The 21,183-nt window shown below is 41.5% G+C and overlaps 1 protein-coding gene across 1 annotated transcript in view; it reads right to left on the bottom strand.

Moving 5' to 3' along the window:
• WBP1L (WW domain binding protein 1 like) overlaps window positions 1-16,430 on the bottom strand; it is a 50,329-nt gene extending 33,899 nt beyond the window's left edge. Inside the window, exon 1 of the mRNA XM_014056692.2 lies at window positions 16,285-16,430. Within this exon, the coding sequence (XP_013912167.1) occupies window positions 16,285-16,371 (87 nt within the window). The 5' untranslated portion in view covers window positions 16,372-16,430. The remainder of the gene's footprint in view (window positions 1-16,284) is intronic.
• Between the last annotated feature and the right edge of the window lie 4,753 nt (window positions 16,431-21,183).

Raw genomic sequence — 21,183 nt, 5'->3', positions numbered from 1 at the left:
CTCTGGTGGGGAAAAACAGGTGGGAGTATCATCTGCATTACACCTTCAGTTCCTGAAGGAAAGGCAGAACATGTCAAATACCAAATAAACATGTTAGGAATGTAATCTAACAGTTGGGTTGGCAATATATAAATCATGTAGCAATGCTATACCTGTTTCTTTAAATCATACTGTAAAATGTAATTGGTTGCTGTTTCCTCAATCGGCCATAAGAGGGAGCCAGAATGACTGTTAGCTCTCTGTTTGTTAGATGCTGGGCTGATCTGATCTAAGTGTTTTTGGAGGCTGGCTGTTAGAAAGTGCCATGAGCTATTGTAAGTTTTGCAACTGCTAGCAAACTTTGTGTACCAGACTGTTTGTATGATTATGGACTATGTTATTTGGATTATCCCTTAACTGGAAGACATTGATGACTGACTGTCTTATCCGTGTATGACTTGGACTGTTTGATGGACTCTGATACCTCTATTTCCACAACAGTAAAAGCCTATTTAAACTTCAGTGTCTCTGTATGCTGGTTTGTGTGTTCTCCAACACAACTCTCACAACGCTTCTCTGAACACACTTGCTCTCCCAATGGGGAACTTACCTAACAAAACATGTAACATGGCAAAACAGTAGAATAGAAAAAAAAATGAAAAGGGTTAACTTAGGTTTAGGTTTATTAGATTTATATGCCGCCCTTCTCCCAAGGACTCAGGGCGGCGTACAACATTAAAAGAAACACATAATACAAAAGTTAAAAAAAAATTAAATAGAATATCCCAAACCCAATTAAGATTGACAATGACATTTTTTTTAAAAAAAATCAAATTAAAATTAACAGTGATCAATAATTTATTTTGTTTTGTTCAGGCCAGGCTGGCTTGCTGGAAAAGCCAACTTTTTAGGGCGCGTCGGAAGGACCGGAGGTCAGGGATTATACGAAGCTCCGGGGGCAGCTCATTCCAGAAGGAAGGGGCTCCCACAGAGAAGGCTCTCCCCCTGGGGGTCACTAGCTGACACTGTCTGGCCGAAGGCACCCTGAGGAGGCCAACTCTGTGGGATCGCACTGGACGATGGGAGGCTACCGGTGCCAGTAAGTGGTCTCGCAGGTACCCTGGGCCTAAGCCATGGAGCGCTTTAAAGGTCATAATTAGTACCTTGAATCGCACCCGGAAAACAACCGGCAAGCAGTGCAGGATGCCTAAAAGGGGTGTAACATGAGAGCACTAGGTGCCCCCATGATAACAAGCGCAGCCGCATTCTGGACCAGTTGAAGCTTCCGGGTGCTCTTCAAGGGCAGCCCCATGTAGAGAACGTTACAGTAGTCCAGGCGAGAAAGGATGAGGGCATGAGTGACTGTGCACAGAGCATCCTGATTCAGGAAGGGGCGCAACTGACGTACCAGGCGAACCTGGTAAAAGGCCCCCCTAGTCATGGCCGTCAGGTGTTCTTCTAAACTAAGCCGCGTATCCAGGAGGATGCCCAGATTGCGGGCACTCTCTGAGGGGGCTAAAATTTCTCCCCCTATCATCAAAGATGGAACAAGATGCACAAATCGGGATGACGGAAACCACAGCCACTCCGTCTTGGAGGGATTGAGCTTGAGCCTGTTCCTCCCCATCCAGATCCACAAGGCCTCCAGGCATTGGGACATCACGTTGAGGGCATCGTTTGGGTGGTTTGGGGTAGAGATGAAAAGTTGGGTATCATCAGCATATTGATGATACCGTACCCCAAAACCACGGATGATCTCACCCAGTGGTTTGATATATATGTTGAACAGGAGGGGGTGAGAGAACTGACCCCTGGGGCACCCCACAAGTGACACGCCTCGGGGTCGATCCCTGCCCTCCAGTCAACACAAACTGCAACCGATCCGACAGATAGGAGAACCACCATAGAACGGTGCCCCCATTCCCAACCCCTCGAGTCGTTGCAGTAGGATACCATGGTCGATGGTATCGAAAGCCGCTGAGAGGTCTAATAGGACCAGGACAGAGGAGCAGTTCCTGTCCTGGGCCTGCCAGAGATCATTGACGAATGCGACCAATGCCGTCTCTGTGCTGTATCCAGGCCTGAAACCCAACTGAAACGGATCCAGGTAGACAGCTTCATCCAGGGACTGGGGAAGCTGACGTACTACCGCTACAAAGCGAAGGTTGGAGACCGGACAATAGTTGGCTAAAGAAGCTGGGTCCAGGGAAGGCTTCTTAAGGAGGGGCCTCACCACCGCCTCCTTCAGGGCAGTGGGAAGGAACCCCTCTCTCAATGAAGCGTTGGTAATCGCCTGGAGCCAGCCTCGTGTCACCTCCCGGGAAGCCGAGACTAACCAAGAGGGACACGGGTCCAGCACACAAGTGGCAGCACTGAGTCTCCCCATAATCCTGTCCATGCCCTTGAGGGTCACAGGATCAAACTCATCCCAGATGGCATTCACAAGATTCATCCCTGTCGACTCGCCTGAATCTACCCAGTCAGAGTCCAAGCCTGTCCGGATCTGAGCAATTTTATCCTGCAGATACTGAACAAATTCTTCAGCCCTACCCTGCAAGGGGTCTTTCCCAGCTCCTTGGTTAAGTAAGGAGCGGGTCACCCTAAACAGGGCAGCTGGGCAGTTATCTGCGGACGTGATAAGAGCGGAAAAATGTTGCCATTTTGCCGCTTTTATCGCCACTAAGTAGGATTTAATATGAATTCTTACTAGTGTTCGATCAGATTCGGACTGGCTGGACCTCCAGACACTCTCTAGGCATCTTTTCCGGCATTTCATCTCCCGGAGCTCCTCGGTAAACCGGGATCGACACCGGGTCAGAGGCCGCAAAGGCACAACACGATCCAAAGCCCCAGTGGCCGCCCTATCCCAGGCTTCCACTAGGGCTTCGGTCGAGTTGTGAGCAAGGGATTCAGGAAAAGTCCCAAGCTCCATCAGGAACCTTTCAGGGTCCATCCGGCGCCTGGGATGGAACCATCTAGTCGGTTCTGCCTCCCTGCGGTGAGGGGTAGCAGTATGGAAGTCAAGCCTAATGAGGAAATGATCCGACCATGACAAGGGTTGGATAGAAATATCCCCTAAATCTAGATCATTCATCCACTGCCCAGAGACAAAAATCAGGTCCAGCATATGTCCCCCATTATGGGTGGGGTCTTGAATTAACTGAGTTAGGTCCATAGCCATCATGGAAGCCATGAACTCCCGAGCTGACTCAGATGTCTCGCCTTTGGAAAGCAGATTGAAATCCCCCAGGATCATAAGCCTGGGGAAATCAACCGCCAATCCAGCTAACACATCCAGCAGCTCTGGCAGGACCGATGAAACGTAGCAGGGAGACAGGTACGTAACAAAAACACCTGAACTCCAAGGCCCCATTTCACAAAAAGGGACTCACACCCGCCTACCTGAGGCACAGTGACCTCCTGAGGTCTGAGACTTTCCCTAATAACCACCGCCACCCTCCCCACCCCTGCCCTGGGCTCTCGGCTGGTGAAACGCCCGGAAGCCTGATGGGCATAATTCACTAAGGGAAACACCCCCCCTCTTGACCTAACCAGGTCTCCGTAATGCACGCCAGGTCCGCTCTACCCTCTTGTATGAGGTCGTAATTGAGGGGAGCCTTATGTACCAAGGACCTGGTGTTAAGCGACACCAGCCGGAGACCAGGGTCCTGTAATCCCGAGCACCCAGGGGTGTGAGAAGGGTGTTGAGGGTCGGAACGCGTGATCGCTCTTAAACAGCGGACCCACGTCCCCCGAACATAATTTGGCCCTCGGCCCTTACCATATCTGCCTCTCCCACAAACAGTAGAGATGGTGAACCCCCCCATGGAATGGCTTAATGTCTCCTTCAGAATCCCAACCCTTCCCAGCACTCCTGACCCACGCCCATTAGTTAGCTCTGGCCTGTGCCCTGGCAGACTCCCCCACAAGCTTGTTTGAGCAATCCGTATCAAATCCCCCCGCCCTCCCCTTAAAATTTGATTTTAAAACTCCTGTAAAAAAAAAACCCTAAGAAGTCTCTTCTTCGCATGCCACCTCTCGGGATCCCAAAATCCGTCATTAAGGAAGTGTCTTGATAGGCAAGAAGGCCATCCTCAGGAAAGGGGAAGTTCCCGAAGGGAATAAAGTTCTGTTGCAGTATAGCATAGAGGAGACTGTGGCATCAACCAAATGGGATGACATCACGGAGAGATGGAATGAGGAGCTGACATGTCCACCGGGGGTGGGGGGAGGGGGAGCCGACTGTGTTCAAGGGGGATAGCGGAAAGCTGCTGCTGGGGACACCCACGCCGGCTGCAGAGATCCCACGCCGGGCGACCCGCTGCCGCTGTCGCTGAACACACCCACGCCAGCTTCAGAGACCCCAGGCTGGGCATTCCGATGACCACACCCACGCCAACTGGGTTCAAGGGGGGTAACGGGAAGTTGGTGCTGAGCCCATCCACGCCGGCTGCAGAGATCCCAAGCCAGGCGTCCCGCCGCCACCGCTGACCGCACCCACATCAGCAGCCGCTCTTCATTCTCCTCTCACCGCCAGCTGCCCCCTTTCACTCACGATGTTCCAGCTACGAAGCAGTAAATCGCACCTCAAGGGTATCCCCAAGGTCCCAGGAAGTTCTCATAGCTAGACCTGGAACCAACGATGGAATAGGGTACCCCTGCAAGCCCCCGAGAAGGACAATCATCTCCCCGAAGCTCTCCTCAAACACAACAGGACACCATCTTGGGCATGCGCAGAGAAAACTTAAATGCAATGAAAAGGCAGGGTGAAGAAAAGCAGCTTCCTTTCTTTCTGAAAGATACCCTCCCCACCCACCTTTCAGCCTTATCTCTACAGTTCAGAGAAAAATAGTGACTGGTTGCCAACTCCACCTCTGGCAACATGGAAGTGTATCCAAGGAAAGCTACAATGAGTAATGCTACAAAAGAGAAAATTGTTTTTTTTCCCTTGTTCCTTGTAGAAGTTGGCAAGAAAGATGTCTACAGCCTTATCAAAGAACTCAAAGATACCTGAGTGGCAGCTGCTCTGGTAACCATAGCATTCTCATTGAACCAGAAATAGACATTGAAACTGTGAAAGGCAGGCACACAGCATTCGTGAACAAAGCTCAAGCAACACATGAACGCTGGCAGCAGGTGAAGAGGCCAGAGTATGCACAGAGCAAACTGAGCCCTATCAGACCCAGCAAAACAGTAAGTATGTAATGCAGTTAACAATACATCTCCAGCAGCAAAAGGAGAAGCAAAAAGAAAGCAAAAAAGACACCAAATGAATTAAAACAATTAAACAGGAAAAAAAAATATCCACTCAGATGCATCTTAAGAATTAGTCTTGATTTAGCTATATGATTTTACAAAGTTTCAATTCTTCTCGGAGCTTTCGCTGCTAGGGGTCAGTCCTTCATTGGTTTAACGTCTGGAATGCATCTATTGATATTTACATTCTTAAAGATGTGGGGCCTTTGTTTCCAGTTCCAGGTCTATACATATTTGAGATTAATACACTCTGCATCTGCCCCTCCCCCCCGTGCTGGTACTGAGGTTTGGTTTCTCAGCATAGGAAACATCAGGTTCATTAACTTGATTCACTTCTGAAGACTGCATTCTAATGTGGACCATTATTATAGCAGCTATAACAGATATACTATTCAAATATATTATGTAGTCTCGGTTAAGATATTAACTTGGAAGTCTCAGCATTAATCAGGAGAATAATAGCATTAGTATATTGTGAGTTTGAGGCCATCTATGTTTTCTATCAGATTCGAAAAGTACTATAAAAGAACCGTTTTTTCAACTTGGCTGGATTCAAGCAACATCCTAAATCAAACACAATGGGTTATGAATTACAATTGCTAAGATTGCATAGCATACTATACTGCTCAAAAAAATAAAGGGAACACTTAAACAACACAATGTAACTCCAAGTCAATCACACTTCTGTGAAATCAAACTGTCCACTTAGGTAGCAACACTGATGGACAGTCAATTTCACATGCTGTTGTGCACATGGAACAGACAACAGGTGGAAAGCATAGGCAGTTAGCAGAACAGGTAGTGACCACAGACCACTTCTCAGTTCCTATGCTTTCTGGCTGATGGTTTGGTCACTTTTGAATGCTGGCGCTGCTTTCACTCTAGTGATAGCATGAGACGGAGTCTATAACCCACACAAGTGGCTCAGGTAGTGCAGTTCATCCAGGATGGCACATCAATGCGAGCTGTGGCAAGAAGGTTTGCTGTGTCTGTCAGCGTAGTGTCCAGAGCATGGAGGCGCTACCAGGAGACAGGCCAGTACATCAGAAGATGTGGAGGAGACTGTAGGAGGGCAACAATCCAGCATCAGGAGTGCTACCTCCGCCTTTGTGCAAGGAGGGACAGGAGCACTGCCAGAGCCCTGCAAAATGACCTCCAGCGGGCCACAAATGTGCATGTGTCTGCTCAAACGATCAGAAACCGACTCCATGAGGATGGTATGAGGGCCCGACGTCCACAAGTGGGGGTTGTGCTTACAGCCCAACACCGTGCAGGACATTTGGCATTTGCCAGAGAACACCAAGATTGGCAACTTCGCCACTGGTGCCCTGTGCTCTTCACAGATGAAAGCAGGTTCACACTGAGCACATGTGACAGACGTGACAGGGTCTGGAGACACCGTGGAGAACGTTCTGCTGCCTGCAACATCCTCCAGCATGACTGGTTTGGCAGTGGGTCAGTAATGGTGTGGGGTGGAATTTCTTTAGGAGGCCGCATAGCCCTCCATGTGCTCGCCAGAGGTACCCTGACTGCCATTAGGTACCGAGATGAGATCCTCAGACCCCTTGTGAGACCATACGCTGGTGCGGTTGTCCCTGGGTTCCTCCTAATGCAAGACAATGCTAGACCTCATGTGGCTAGACTGTGTCAGCAGTTCTTGCAAGATGAAGGCATTGATGATATGGACTGACCCGCCCGTTCCCCAGACCTGAATCCAATTGAGCACATCTGGGACATCATGACTCACTCCATCCACCAATGCCACGTTGCACCACAGACTGTCCAGGAGTTGGGGAATGCTTTAGTCCAGGTGTGGGAGGAGATCCCTCAGGAGACCATCCGCCACCTCATCAGGAGCATGCCCAAGTGTTGCAGAGAGGTCATACAGGCACATGGAGGCCACACACACTACTAAGCCTCATTTTGACTTGTTTTAAGGACATTACATCAAAGTTGGATCAGCCTGTAGTGTTGTTTTCCACTTTAATTTTGAGTGTAACTCCAAATCCAGACCTCCATTGGTTGCTAAATTTGATTTCCATTGATAATTTTTGTGTGATTTTGTTGTCAGCACATTCAACTATGTAGTGAACAAAGTATTTAATAAGAATATTTCATTCATTCAGATCTAGGATGTCTTATTTTTGTGTTCCCTTTATTTTTTTGAGCAGTGTATATTAAACACTTAGTATGATATATAAGCCAGGCCAAGAAAAGGATATACAATCTTGTTTCTAAACTCGTAATTCTTGACACTCTCTTTGCTGTTTCATCAGGCTGACTGCCCGATTAAAATTAAAAATACCCCATACCCTATAATGCCAGGGTTCCCAACACTTGGTCTGTGGACAGCCACCAGGCCATGACATGCCAGTAACTGGACCACACAAAAAAGCAAAGCCCCATCCACAGTATGCAGGCAGCAATAGCGAAACCATACCCCCTCCAGTCCACGCAAAAACCTCTCTACACAGAACCCTCAAAAGGTTGGGGGGCCATTGCTATAATGCAATTGTCCACTGTAACTGTCAAAACATCAGTAATCAAGATACTAATGACAGATTAGGATTAATGTCACAGTAAAGTAAGAAAGTCTTCCAAATGTCCACACCTTCTTTTTCACTAAGCAAATATTGTTTTGTCTTTGTAAACTGTAGTCGAAATTGATTTTATTCCACGACTATGATCATGATTTTTGCTATTTGGTGGATTTCACTATTCTTTTGCACAATCCATTGCACTGGGAATGTTAACCCTGAAAAGCAAGACATAAATGTCATAACACAAAGAGGAGGTCCCTTTCATTTCCCTATTAGAACAGATTTCTATAAATAGCCTGATCAAGTTTCATTTTATAATAATAATAATAATGTTAGACATAAGTAATGAGTTCAATATTCAGTCTGAAGTAAGAATGCCATCTGCTGGATACTGGTATTTCAAGGCTAACTTGTTCTGACCCAGTTTTGTTTGCAAGATTGGACATGGCAAATGTGCAAGAAACAACAAAAAGCAGAAGCAATTATCTGGATAACTGGAATACATTTTTTTTTAAAAAAGGAAGTTGAATAAATAAAGATAAATTGTTGTTAAAACTGAATTGTTAAATAAACTACTTTTGGGACAATGGATTCTCAAAAGCTGCTTTAGTTACAGGAAAACTAAAAGTAAAAAAAAGCATGATGTAAAAAAGAAATGAAAAGAAGAAATTCCAACTAACTTAAACTACCTGATTGGAAAAAGGGAACAGTGATGATATGTACATAGATATTTCACAACTGAGTTTATAAGTAAACAAGCATAAATATATATATCTGTAAAGAAACACCCCTTGATTCCAATATTATTGGATGGAACTCACTTTGGGAAGCTCTATGCTAACTTCCTGCCACTCAGCTACTGGGTTATGATTAAGTACTGTTGCATCTGCCAAACTGTTTTATTTGCCAAAATAATGCTGACATTTGCAATTACCCATAATACAGTAACTAACATTTTTTTCTGCTCTACTACTCTACTCAGAGGGATTTTTTGTTATATCTTCTGGTAAAGGAAACACATACAACCTGCTACATTTTACAGGAATTTTTAAGTAAAATATTTTTTCAGCAAAAACATCATAAATTATGATCATGTGGTAGGATGCCAGAAACAGCCACAAATGCAGGCTTGTCAAACACACAAAATGTGGTCACATGACCATAGGGACTGGCCATCCTAACTTCAAAGGCAGGTTATAAATGCCTTTGGATGGGGCATCCTATCTTGGAACAGTTGATAAATGATGAGCTGCTAAATCAAAGATTACCAGTATTGTAAATCATCTGTCAAAATATGTGTTTTGTAATTTAGCAATAAGGAAGTCTCAAAAATGGCACATATCTTCAAAAAGGAGTAATAGACTGTGACTTAAGAGAGTCTCTTTTAGTTTAGTAAAGAAAATAATCCCATAAAATGATTAAGATGTGAAAGGCATGACTTACTCTGTTTGAAAAATAAATTGCAAAGTAGTTGCTTTTTCAACGAAGTGATTGCAAACCATCACCAACACCCCTGGCCACCCCAGCTGAAAGGCTCACCAGCTGCTCTGAAGCCTTGATCCCAAGGCTTCCTGCAAACCAGAGTTATATGAAGGACCTTATGGAGTGATTCTAGGACTCTCCCTAACCCAGGAGAGTCATATAAAATAAGAGAAAATGGTTCCCTTGTTAGTAGTTGAAGAAATTTCCATCCAGAGGAAACTCCCCCCCAGACTGCTCAGTCAGCCAGTTTCACTGAAAGTCCAGTGCAGAATTTTCCATTGGTTATTTTCATACAATATCTCTTACATATACAATAGAACCTCTGGTCACAGACACATCTGACCATGACCAAATTGGGTTCTGGCCAAAAAATTTTTTCCTTCTGCGCTATTTTTTTTGTAAGCGCCAACTTTCCAAAATTAGGTTCAGGTCACAACCAAATTGGTTTGCTACCAAAGTTATGGAATGAGTTATGGTCATGACCAGACATTCTACTGTAATTCAGTTACTGTCATCTCTAGGAAACGAATATTAATACAAACATTAGGGCTCTTACCTAATCTTGCAAAGAAGTCATTAAAGTTACAAGCATATATTAGCTCACTGATTGTTACGCATCTATTGAAGTCATATGCCCCAGAAGCAAAAGGAGAGCCAAACTCATAACAAATTAAGAAAAATTGTTTTTTGGCCCTGTTTGCCAAGAAAATATAATGTACTTCCTTGGAGTACATTATATTTTCAACACAATGAGCTCTGGTTTCATCCAGTCAAAAAGATCTTTTATAGATGAGCAAGATGTAGACATAAAAGCAATGCTTGAGCAGGGTTTGCAATATTGTCTGGGATGCTACACATCCTCTTCATGACCTGTGTTTCCATGTTATTTTCTGTGATAATCAAAAACAATAATCAGTTGTTCCCCCATGTTCAGATTTGAAAGCAGCATTCAACATTTATCAACCACTAGACAACATGTGACTGTCATTGTTTCAAAGGTATTTCCTTACCGCATCCCTCCAAATCTTCAATTAATTGCTGCCAGCTTCCCACAGCACTGAAAAGAGCCAGGCACATAACAACAGTGGGAGAACTTCTAGTGCACTGCCTTCACTGGAAAGGTTCAGAGATAAATCTGCCTTGAAAATAGTTCATATTGAACTGTATAGCACAAACATCAGGAATTGACCAAATGAAAAGTTTTATGACAGTTTGTATTATGTTATAAAATGTTTTATGATCATTTTCATACCTTTAAATGTTTTATAAAATTTGTCAAATTTCAATCCCACTGGAGTCATGAATTCAGGATTTTGGATAAATTCTTTAAGTTAGCACATTTGTGGTAGTGCAAAAATTATTGTCCTTTGATGCATTGATTTTGCCATTAAAAGTTACGCAATATACAGATGAGTTTTAGCAATATACAGATTGTTAGAATCTCATTACCTACAAGATCACAAAATCATAATCTGTACATACATTGTGTGTGTGTGTGTGTGTGTGTGTGTTTGTGTGTGTCCATATATATAGCATGTGGTTCTTTTTGTGATTTTTAAGAAAAATTATTTTACTTCCAAATAATTAAAAACCATTCCCCATATTTTAAACACAACAAACTCATGCATATCATTGAACATTCAGTTATATTGACAGGTTTAATATTTCACCTTAAGCCTTTTACATTTAATCATGTTTTGATGACTAAACCACAATTGGCTGGATTCCCTCACTACTCTAAACTAAAGCTATATGAAACATACTAAAGCATACTATGTAATGTAGTCTATTAATCTACAAACTGTTAAACACAATCTCCTGCGGGTTGTGAAAAATTTGAGGAGTGTGAGAACTTCTGGCTGGTCAGAAAGATTTTACACATGTGAGAGGAAAGACAGCACCTGCATAGTTCCAATTCCTAGGGAAATCAAGAAGAAAGGAACTACTTTCATACACAATTAATGGGAAACAGCACACTTTAGAACTGGGATGATAACGCAGCACTAAGTTCAACATGTTGGGTAGGTACAAGTGAACCGATATACTTTCTTGGCTGCTTTTGCAGTTGCCAAAAATCTTCTGAGGGATTTTTTGCTACCTGATATGCTACCTGTGACCACCTGGCCTCCTAATAGTAAGGCTTCCACAGCACTTCAACCAGCTTGCTTCCAAATATGGAGAAAACTTCAGATTCTATCATGCCTGGCCATCTGGCAGCTGAAGATTCTAGAATGCAGTGTAAAAATTCCACACAAAATTCCAATACTACTCTTATTCATACAAACATTGTCAGTATTATTACTTTACAGGGATTGCAGCACTACAAAATTTGCAATTCCTTACCTTAATGCAATAAGCAAATTGAGGCAGTGGCTAAATAAGATCACACAGTGAAATCCAAATTAGATTGCACTTCTTTTGAGTTTTCTCAAAATGTCTGTAATAGTGGATTGCTAAATAACGTTCAAAAAATGCAGGAATCATCCCAATATTTTTGTTTTTAGGAAAATCAGAATTCATTTTTCAGTAAATAAAACAGTTGTAGTTGTACCTTCTACTTAGTAAAAATGTTTTGGGTACAGCCTGCCAGTAAAAAAATCCAGGAGCTATAACTGAAAATAGGAATGTTCTCTAACAGGTTTAATACACAATGCAGAAAGAAATTGTAAAGGTAAATAAGTATACAATTTTCCCAAATTGTATCCTTTAATTGTATAATTTAACCAGTAAGTCTTTAAAAGAAGTGAAACTGTACCTTGCCCTTAGCAATCAGAAACGATACCTTAAACATGAAAAAATAGACAAACTGTTCTTTGAAAATATGTGTATGTTTGCATGTCATAAAGAGAGACATCTTCTTTTTCTGATTCTCCTCCCTTGCAGTCATTTTTTCCAAAAAGTATGCTCAGAGAAATAAAGTGCAAATTAAAGAATTGGGAAGGAATTAAACCTTACCAAGTTAAATATATGTGCAAAACAACAGTGCACTTTAAACAATTTAAGTGCTGTAATGAATAGGCACAAATAGTAAACAAGTTTGAAATACATTTGACTTTTTGTGATGAAGTCATTATTTAGATGAGATAGCTGTTATTAACAAGTTTGATACTAGTTCTCAAGCTTCTTTATCCCCAGACTTTTAGTTAAGGATATCAACCTAAAGGTTAGAGATAAAATGCCCAGGGAAGAATACAATGTTTCCTACTATTTCTGGAGATTTTCATTGATTGCATGCAGTCACTCATTCAGGAAAGAATTGTGTTATTTTGCTTATATGCATTTTATATCTTATTACAAAAATTTTGGAAACTTAAGTCTCAAAATAATTTTCTTTTCTGGATGTGGGGCTACTATATTTTTCGGAGTATAAGACGCACCTTTTTCCATCAAAAAGGTGAAAATCTGGGTGCGTCTTATACACTGAATACAGCATTTTTGGCCTCCTGAAACCCTGCCCCCTTTGCAAAAATGGCCGTGTATAGACTTTAGGAGGCTTCCAAAGTGCTCATGAGGGCTGGGGAGGGCAAAAAAATGGCCTGGTTTTTTGCTCCCCCAGCACCACTCTATAAGCCCCCTAAAGACTATGCATGCCCTTTTTTTGACAAAAAATGGGCCGTTTTCCCCATTCCCCCCCCCCCAGTCCCCACGAACACTTTACAAGCCTCCTAAAGGCTATGCATCAGTGGTGGGTTCCTCTCCCCATTGCTACTGGTATGCTGCCCATGGGGCTGTGTGTCATGTTTGTGCACATGCACGCATGCACACTCTACAGCCCCTGTGACGCCCAGCTGCTTGTCGGAGCTTGCACAGGTGCTGCACGCTGTGCGTGCTTGCGCAATTGGCCAGTTGCTTTAAAAACAGGTAAAAAACGTGGACGGGTGGGCCAAACGAGCCACCATACTGGTACGCTGTCAGCTGCTCTCAGCTACTACCAGTATGGCCGCACTGGCCGGAACATACTACTGCTATGCATCCCTTTTTTTGGGACAAAAAATGGGCCACCCATTTTCACGAAAAACTAGTCCTTTTTGGGAAGTCTGCAGAGTGCAAAAACTTTTTTAAAAATTTGCCTCTTCAAAATCTTGGTGCGTCTTATACTCTGAAAAATATGTTAATTTATATGTTGCTATTTCTTCTGTGGATCTTTCAAAGTAATGTTTTATATTTAGGTCTGGCTTATAAAATACACAGGTCACATGAAGGAGATATATTATTTGAAGCATTTAAAATACAGAAGTTGCAGCTAGGAAAATTTGGTCCTTGTAGTTTTATCTCTAATAACAGGATTGCTCAAACTGTTGGGATTGCAAATTCAGGCGGAGGGACACTGACAGTCAACTTATCAAGGCAAAGTAGAAGTGAGATCTGACAGAGCTCCAGTTTTATCTGCCCAAGTGTACATGCAAAGCTAATCAAAATTCACTCCTACTCTACCTGGACAACCTGAATACAAGCTAAACAAAACAAAGAAGAAAATCTGGATAATGATTTGACAAAGATCTGGCTTTGTGTGCATACATCATTTCTTCATTGCCCAAACTCATTCTCATTCTGCTTAGATAAGTAAGCTTGTCCAAACAAGACCCTGATTGAGTTCTGACATTGCCCCAGGTTTGCATCCTTAGGCCTTATGCTTTACACACCCAAAGTTAAATCACTGTCAGAACCTGATACCATTCTGAATGTTCCTGGTATAAAAGGGCAAATATCAATTTAAAAAATAAACATGGAACAGGAGTGACTAAACCAGAATTAAAGAATTACTGTATACAAAACTAAATGTTCACTTTTATAATTGATTACAAATATTCAACCAATAAAATATTATTTAAAATACTGCAAAACTATATGATGGTTTTAATCTGTGGATAAAAACCTAATTATTTTAAGTAGCATATTTCTTGCCTCATCCTAACCTTAATAAAATAATTAGTTTTATTCAGGGTTAAGGTTCACACAATTTCATAAATGTTTTAGAAGATGAGTGCATCACAAATTTAATGAGAAGAAACTTCATGATGAGGCAACAGAGGCAAGCACATTGTTATTTCTCAATCTAAATGCAAGATACTACATAAAAAAACACAAAATGGCAATGTTTGTGTTCTGTTTACATAATTTTCTTCCCTCAAAATGGGAGCCCATACAAAAACAGTAGTCTAGGAGACTGAAAGAGAGAGAATTCTTTACTAGTGTATAAATCTTTGCCAAGTTAATGAGACCAACACAAGGACATTAACTGTTTTGCTTTTTTAAAAAGTTTAGCATGCAGGTTCCAGATAGGGAATTTCCAACATATTGGTGCAGCTGACTATCCACAACCAATCATTTTTATTTCAATTCACAGGTTAATATAAATATTGTAATAACAATTAGAAATAAAAACAAAGAAATCATATCCATGGAATAAGGTAAGGATAAAATTAACATAAAATTACAGAGTACAAGAATTAAAACACAAGAGAGTCCTATAAATTATGTAAAATTTAAATTGTTATAATGAATAATCTAAATATCATAAATAAGACCTATAAAATTTCATTTATAAAATTAATTTATAAAATATTGCATAAATGTAAAGTGTGACACCTAATTACAACAAAGAAATAGCAAAATAAAATGCAGAATGGTATGTGTGTACATTTCAAAGGAAAAGGAAAAAAAGGAGGGGGAGGAAGAACATAAACAAATGAAGAGAAAATATACTCAGTTATGGAAGCCTAGACTGTCTACAAGTAAGTCAAAAATTGTGGTGCTTGAAGTCATACAGACCAGTTGCCAGCCCTACCAGTTGCCAGCTTCATTTATCCCATACCTTTCCACTTTGAAGAAAGGTCAAAGATAACTGAAGATAACTACAACCTGGAGTGCTTGCCTACAGAGGTAACAGGGCTAACACAATAGCAGTAAAGTCAGTATTCATGATCTAGAATCTGGCAAAAACCAAGATTCCCACAACAAATACCAGCTTTCTTCCTCTTCAATCAAATGAAGATTGAGAAATCATTTTTTTCTTATTTAATAATCACATTTTCATGGTAGCATTTGTGAGTTCTTTACGTCTTCACACTAAGCTAAAGATGAAGCTTTACAAAAATAATTAAGCACCATCACTTTTTGACATAATTTATTCCCAGTCATTAAGGAGAGGATTGCAGAGATCACACCTGTTTTATGTGCATGCATACACATCAGTAGCTTGTTCACATCTGCTGTCCAGAGTTTAGTGAATAGTGGTTTACTAATTAATTCCATTATCTGGGTTTACACAACATACTGATTCCCAACATTCACAATTTGGTCTACCATTTTGTTCTAACAGAAGTTGCTTTCACGTATTATGCTAAACCACAGCTTCCTCAATCCTCAAGTTTACCACATTATCCAAGTATGGGCTCAAAAGCATATTAAACCACAAACTACCATTTACAAGTTGAATCACAAACAACCTATTCTGACTTAATATACGTTTCTACCATGGATTTGGGCCCGGTAAATGTCTTCATAATTTTTTCAATTCGATTTTCCGAGTTTCTCCAAAGCAATGACTGCCCGTAAAGAATAGGCTAGGCTAGTTTTTAGTTTAGGGCGACTTTGTTCCAACCTATCGTGACAACGAGGTGCTACACTTAACACTTCCCACATATAGCCTGGTTTGAATTTCAGATGCTGAACGCCTGGACTGATATAAACGTTTACTACAAGCACGGTTATTTCAAAAGATTTGCCCTCTTCTCGAAGGAATTTCATTGCCAGCCACCATCACGCTTTCTGAACCAAGCACTTCTTTCAAGCTTTCCTCGTTTTGTAGAGCGGACCCAATCCTGTTTCTCAAGACTCCCTGCGAAATGCAACTCTCACGCGGAAAAAGGCCTGGCCTCGGTTTCCGCTGCCCTCGCCCTGCCTTCCGCTCTCGTTCCTGCCCGACCCGACCCCGCTTCAGCCTCCGTGTCCTGCCCTTCGCTTTTCTCGCCTCCCTGCCCGAACCCCGATGCCCTCCCCGCCCCTGTCCTCACACCCGTCTCACCTGCGCGGGCTCCGTGCTCGCCGGCATCGCCTCGGGCAAGGCCTGGAAGAGGAGCAAAGCCATTGCACCGAAGAGCCTCCGCTCCATTCCCCCCCACCCCCCGCTCCCCACCAACTTCACCCAAGTACTGTGAGTCTGGCCGGGAACGAGCGTACCCCAAGAGCCTTACTCCACCCATGCCATGCTTCCCATTGGGTACAAAGAGGCCCTTCCTGCCTTCCATTGGCTTTCGCTGCTGCTGTTTAAAATACGGCTGTGGAAATGGGAGTATTTTAAGAATAGGTTCCGCCTTTTTCGCCCACGGAGGAGGGGTGGGATATATATTTCTATATATATGAAACCCCGAAACGGCCATATTAAGTGTGGCGGAAGAATGCATAGGTGGCGGAGGCAGCGCGTTTAGTTTTTCTCGTTTAAAGAGACAGAAGACAAAGAATGGAACAAAGGGAGGTGCGATTATGTTCTTCGAATTAGGACATCCGGTTAATTGTAAGAAACGGGACGGAGAAAGTGAAGGGTAGAAGAGGACTCTTCTTAGATCTCTTGATTGTGCGGGCACGAGAAGGAATCTTCTCTAAATAATATCCTTGGTCATAAGAGCAAGAAATCCAGGGCATGCAAGCCTGCCGAGACAGAACATTCAGGTACAATTGTATATGGCCCACCCATTGTCTGGATGCAACGGTAAAATGCTAAGAAAAAAAACCTTATTCTTTCTGTCATTAGTACACCTCATTTCACTTACCACTGATGTGATAATGACCAAGTGCAAGTAGTGGCGGAGTTCATACAATATGCTTAACCTTGGTTTATTTCATCCTGGAAAATTGTGTTAAGAATTATTTGCATTCACCCTAAATCATAACCATGTTTGACAATTCACAGTTGCTAGGTTTTATTTACTTAGGAGATAATTATAATTTGTAGCTCAAGTTTATAACTAATCCAACCAACCATGGTATCCTAACCTTAGCCATGTTGACTGGGAATTCTGGAACATGAAGTCCCATTTTTGTGGAGTAGCAGGTTCAGACAGACACTTCCAGAGGTAATCTTCAATTTACAACCACGATTAGGACTAGAATTTCCATTGCTGTGCAATTTAGTTGTTGGCCATGAATCATCCTCCCAATGTTCTGATCTTTTTTTTGCCATGGTTTTTAAGCAAATCACACAGCTGTTAAACATATTGGGTTTCCCTGTTGACTTTGCTTGTCAGAAATCAGCTGGGGAGGTTACCAAGGGGACACTGCAACTATCATAATACATCCCCATGTGCCCAAATTTTGATCACATGACTGTGGGGTAGTAAATTTGAGGAATGTTGTAAATCACTTTTTTCAATGCCACTGTAACTTTGAGCGGTCATTAAACAAAGAGTTGTAAGTCGAGGATCACCTGTACATTGTGCTACCCAGCGCAAGAGAGGTTGAACCAAAACAGGTAGCTGCTTGAGCTCTGCTTCTAAGCAATATTTGGGGCATATCCAAGCTTCTGCCACACTATCACCATAGTTGTTCTCAAGGCAGCACAAATTGTGCACATAGCAAGGCTTATGGTAGGACAAGATGCTGGATCAAATAAATACAAAATTAGACAGCCTCACTCATGATCTGAGAATGAGATTGATATGAGACCACATGTCTTTTTAAAACGGTAAACAGTAACAGAGTTGGAAGGGACCTTGGAAGTCATCTAGTCCAACCCCCTGCTCACACAGGAGACCTGTACTAGGGATTCAAACTGCCGACATTTCTGACCGACAAGCTCAGTGTCTTAGCCACTGAGCCACCTAGTCAGGCTTTAGTAAAAAAGTTGTTGTAAGTCTAAACCTTCTTCTTTCTATCTCTTAAATCTGAATAGGTTTGTATAACTGCCTTTGAGTCAGTCTTGACTCTGGAGTCAAGCCTCTGCAGTTTTCTTGGCAAGTTCTTACATTGCCTGCTTCCTAGGGTTGAAACAGAATGACTGACCCACAGTCACCAGTGGGCTTTGTACCTAATGGGACAAAAACCCATGCTCTTCTAATTTCTAACCTGGTACCTTTATTAACAAAAGTTAATAAATTTACAGTACTGTTCAACAAATGAAATGGTGGCAGGAGAACATCCTAATATATGAACAAAATTGGGTTTGGTGAGCTAAACCATATCTGTTGGGACCGAGGGACAGAAATTAGCAATAAACATGGTTAATATAACTCTTCCAGTTTTCCTTCTGATTTTCATTTTATTTTTCAATTGGATGTAGACTGTAATGATATTGTCAGCCTCTGTTTTGCTGCTTGCTTTTTGGCGGCTATTGAAACGGGGAGGGAGGGCATGGTACTTGGGTGGGAGAAATAATCTGTACAGGAGGACTGTTAATCAGGAGTTGTTCTCACCATTCGTTTGCGCATGTGGAAGGAGGGGAGTTTCCCGCCAAGGCCAACTGTCCAGCATTCCAACCTGATGATGATGTTTGAAGATGTTTCCCACCTGACAGTTGTGGTGATATATGATTGGACTGTGGATTGGGATACCAAGGGGAGGGGAATGAATCATGTATTGATATCTATTGCTTTCGCGCTCTTTTGCTCAGATCCAGCTTTGCTTCGCTTCTCATCGTTTATAATCAGTAAAAGTACACTTAATTCTGAAACATGGAGTTGAGTGGTTTCTTTCTTGGTTATTAAGTGAAGGAGCCGTGACAGATATACCAACAGAACTGAGAAACTGTTATGATAGTTGGACTTACATTTTAAAAAAATCTATAAATCTGTTTCAATTTACTAAATAAAATTTCAATTTAAAATTTTCTCATGAATCTCTTCACTATAGTCTTGAAAACGTAAGCCATTCGCATTGTTTTTCAGTGAGCTGAGGACTGCATAAAGTCCTGGTGCAGCCACAATTTTATCTAAAAACCTCTTGCTGCTCTTATTAAGGAGAGACTGAAATGAAACCACTACCAGTATGGGTAAAATACAGCTGGTGAATCTGGCACAGTTATTATGCAGTTGATAATAGTTATACTGCACTTTCAAAATAGTAGTGGACATCTGAGTAACAGGACATACTTGCCAGAAAGCTGTCATTAGCTTTGCTGGGCTCAACATTCTAATTAAATATTTGCCATTTATAATAGTTTAGGGGAGGCAAAATGCAAACACTGAATAATCTGAAGTAATCAATCCTAGATATGTTCAAAACTGATTTTCCCCTTCTTTATTTTTTTGGTCAAATGATGAACTAGTAAAAGGCTGGAGTTTTATTTTTTTTTTATATATATATATATATATATATATATATATATATATATATATATATATATATATATATATATATATATATATATATATATATATATATATATATATATATATATATATATATATATATATATATATATATATATATATATATTGTTCACAGGTTCAGGGAGTGAAGCAATGAAAGGGGTGACTTTTCTTCTTATTTCCCCCAGGGGAATTTGACAAGAGTTCTGCATGTTTCTCCTTTTAGCCTAAATTACAGGAAGAGCCTTGAAACTCTCTGCCTTTTTTCACCACTCCTTGAAAGATTTGTTCATAGAAAGGAAGGGAACTGATGTTTCCTTTCCTGACATCTGTGGGAAGGATAAAATATTAAGGGGAAACCACTGATTGAAGGCCATGATCTTTGCTGTTTAGATATTACACTGAGCTATTATGATTTAAAGTATAAAAGGGTGAAATCCAGAATCCAGTTTATTAAGCCACATAAAGCCCCAGAAGAGCCCTTGGTCTCTTGTTCATGTGAAGAAGCCATTTTGTTGAAGCATGTCTGTCTGACCTTGGCATATGGTTGATGGGAGATTGCTTCAGAATCCCATTTACATTGACTTGAGTTCCAGATGGATTAGAATTGTATGAAGTTTAAAATAGCTTGATGAAAATTGCAGATTTCTAGCCGTACTTTGTGTTGATCTAGCTAAAACTTTATTTGAATCCTTACATCTTTTCCAGATTCATGTATCTACTTTTCAGTGAGATCATCACAGTACCGGCCATTTACAGATTAGTAAAATAATAATAAGGGTTAATATGCTGCATTAAACCAGCAGTCCCCAACCTTTCTGGCTCTGTGGACCAGTTGTGGTGGTGGGTGGTAGTGGGGTAGTGGTGGTGGATTCGCACATGTGCCCGCAGCTTGTACAAACGGAGCTTCGTGTGGTTGCCCAACATTTACATGACCCAGTTCCCAGCAGACTGCAGACTGGTACAAATCCGTAAACCAGGGTTTAGGACCCCTGCACTAAATTAGATTTATTGAAGAATTCACGATTATCTAGGTCCATACAACATGTAATAAATTATGGTTTATAATCACAATGGCTGGATTTATATCACAAGTAAATTAAAAAAAAACCACATTGTAGATAATGCATAGTCAGTATTATAATATCTGGTTTTGTTGAGTAATAATAATAAGAAAAGTATGTTGCCTCATAGCGATTCCTCTGCCTTGAAGAGGTGATTGCATTGCTGATTATTTAACTGACAAATGTTTTTATCCCCTGTTCCAACAAAAAGTATTTAGCAACTCTGGTTCTCTTAACAGTCCAGATATTTCTTTTCATTGCTTCAGTCAGAGACCGTAAATAGCTTGTATGTATTCTTGTTTTCCCTCTAGCTCTTGAAATGTAATGAGTCAGACATAAAAATGTATTTCCCAGCCAGATTTTGTTTGAAAACAGGGGCTCAACTGCAGCAATAATAAGGGTGATATTTTTTTTACTTTAAAAAGGCAGGAAGATAACTCTTCAAAGGCTCTGGCCGGCTATGTTTCTTGGAAGAGGCTATGATGGGAAAGGAGAATTAAATACAAATACGGGAAATAGAAACCCAGCCCTTGAAATCTGAGACACTGAATCTGGCCA

This window comes from Thamnophis sirtalis, unplaced genomic scaffold (assembly GCF_051295495.1).
Source record: "Thamnophis sirtalis isolate CommonGarterSnake01/CBP01778 unplaced genomic scaffold, rThaSir2_p1.2 scaffold_11, whole genome shotgun sequence".
Classification (NCBI taxonomy): domain Eukaryota; kingdom Metazoa; phylum Chordata; class Lepidosauria; order Squamata; family Natricidae; genus Thamnophis; species Thamnophis sirtalis.
This window is presented reverse-complemented; position numbering and strand designations above follow the sequence as displayed.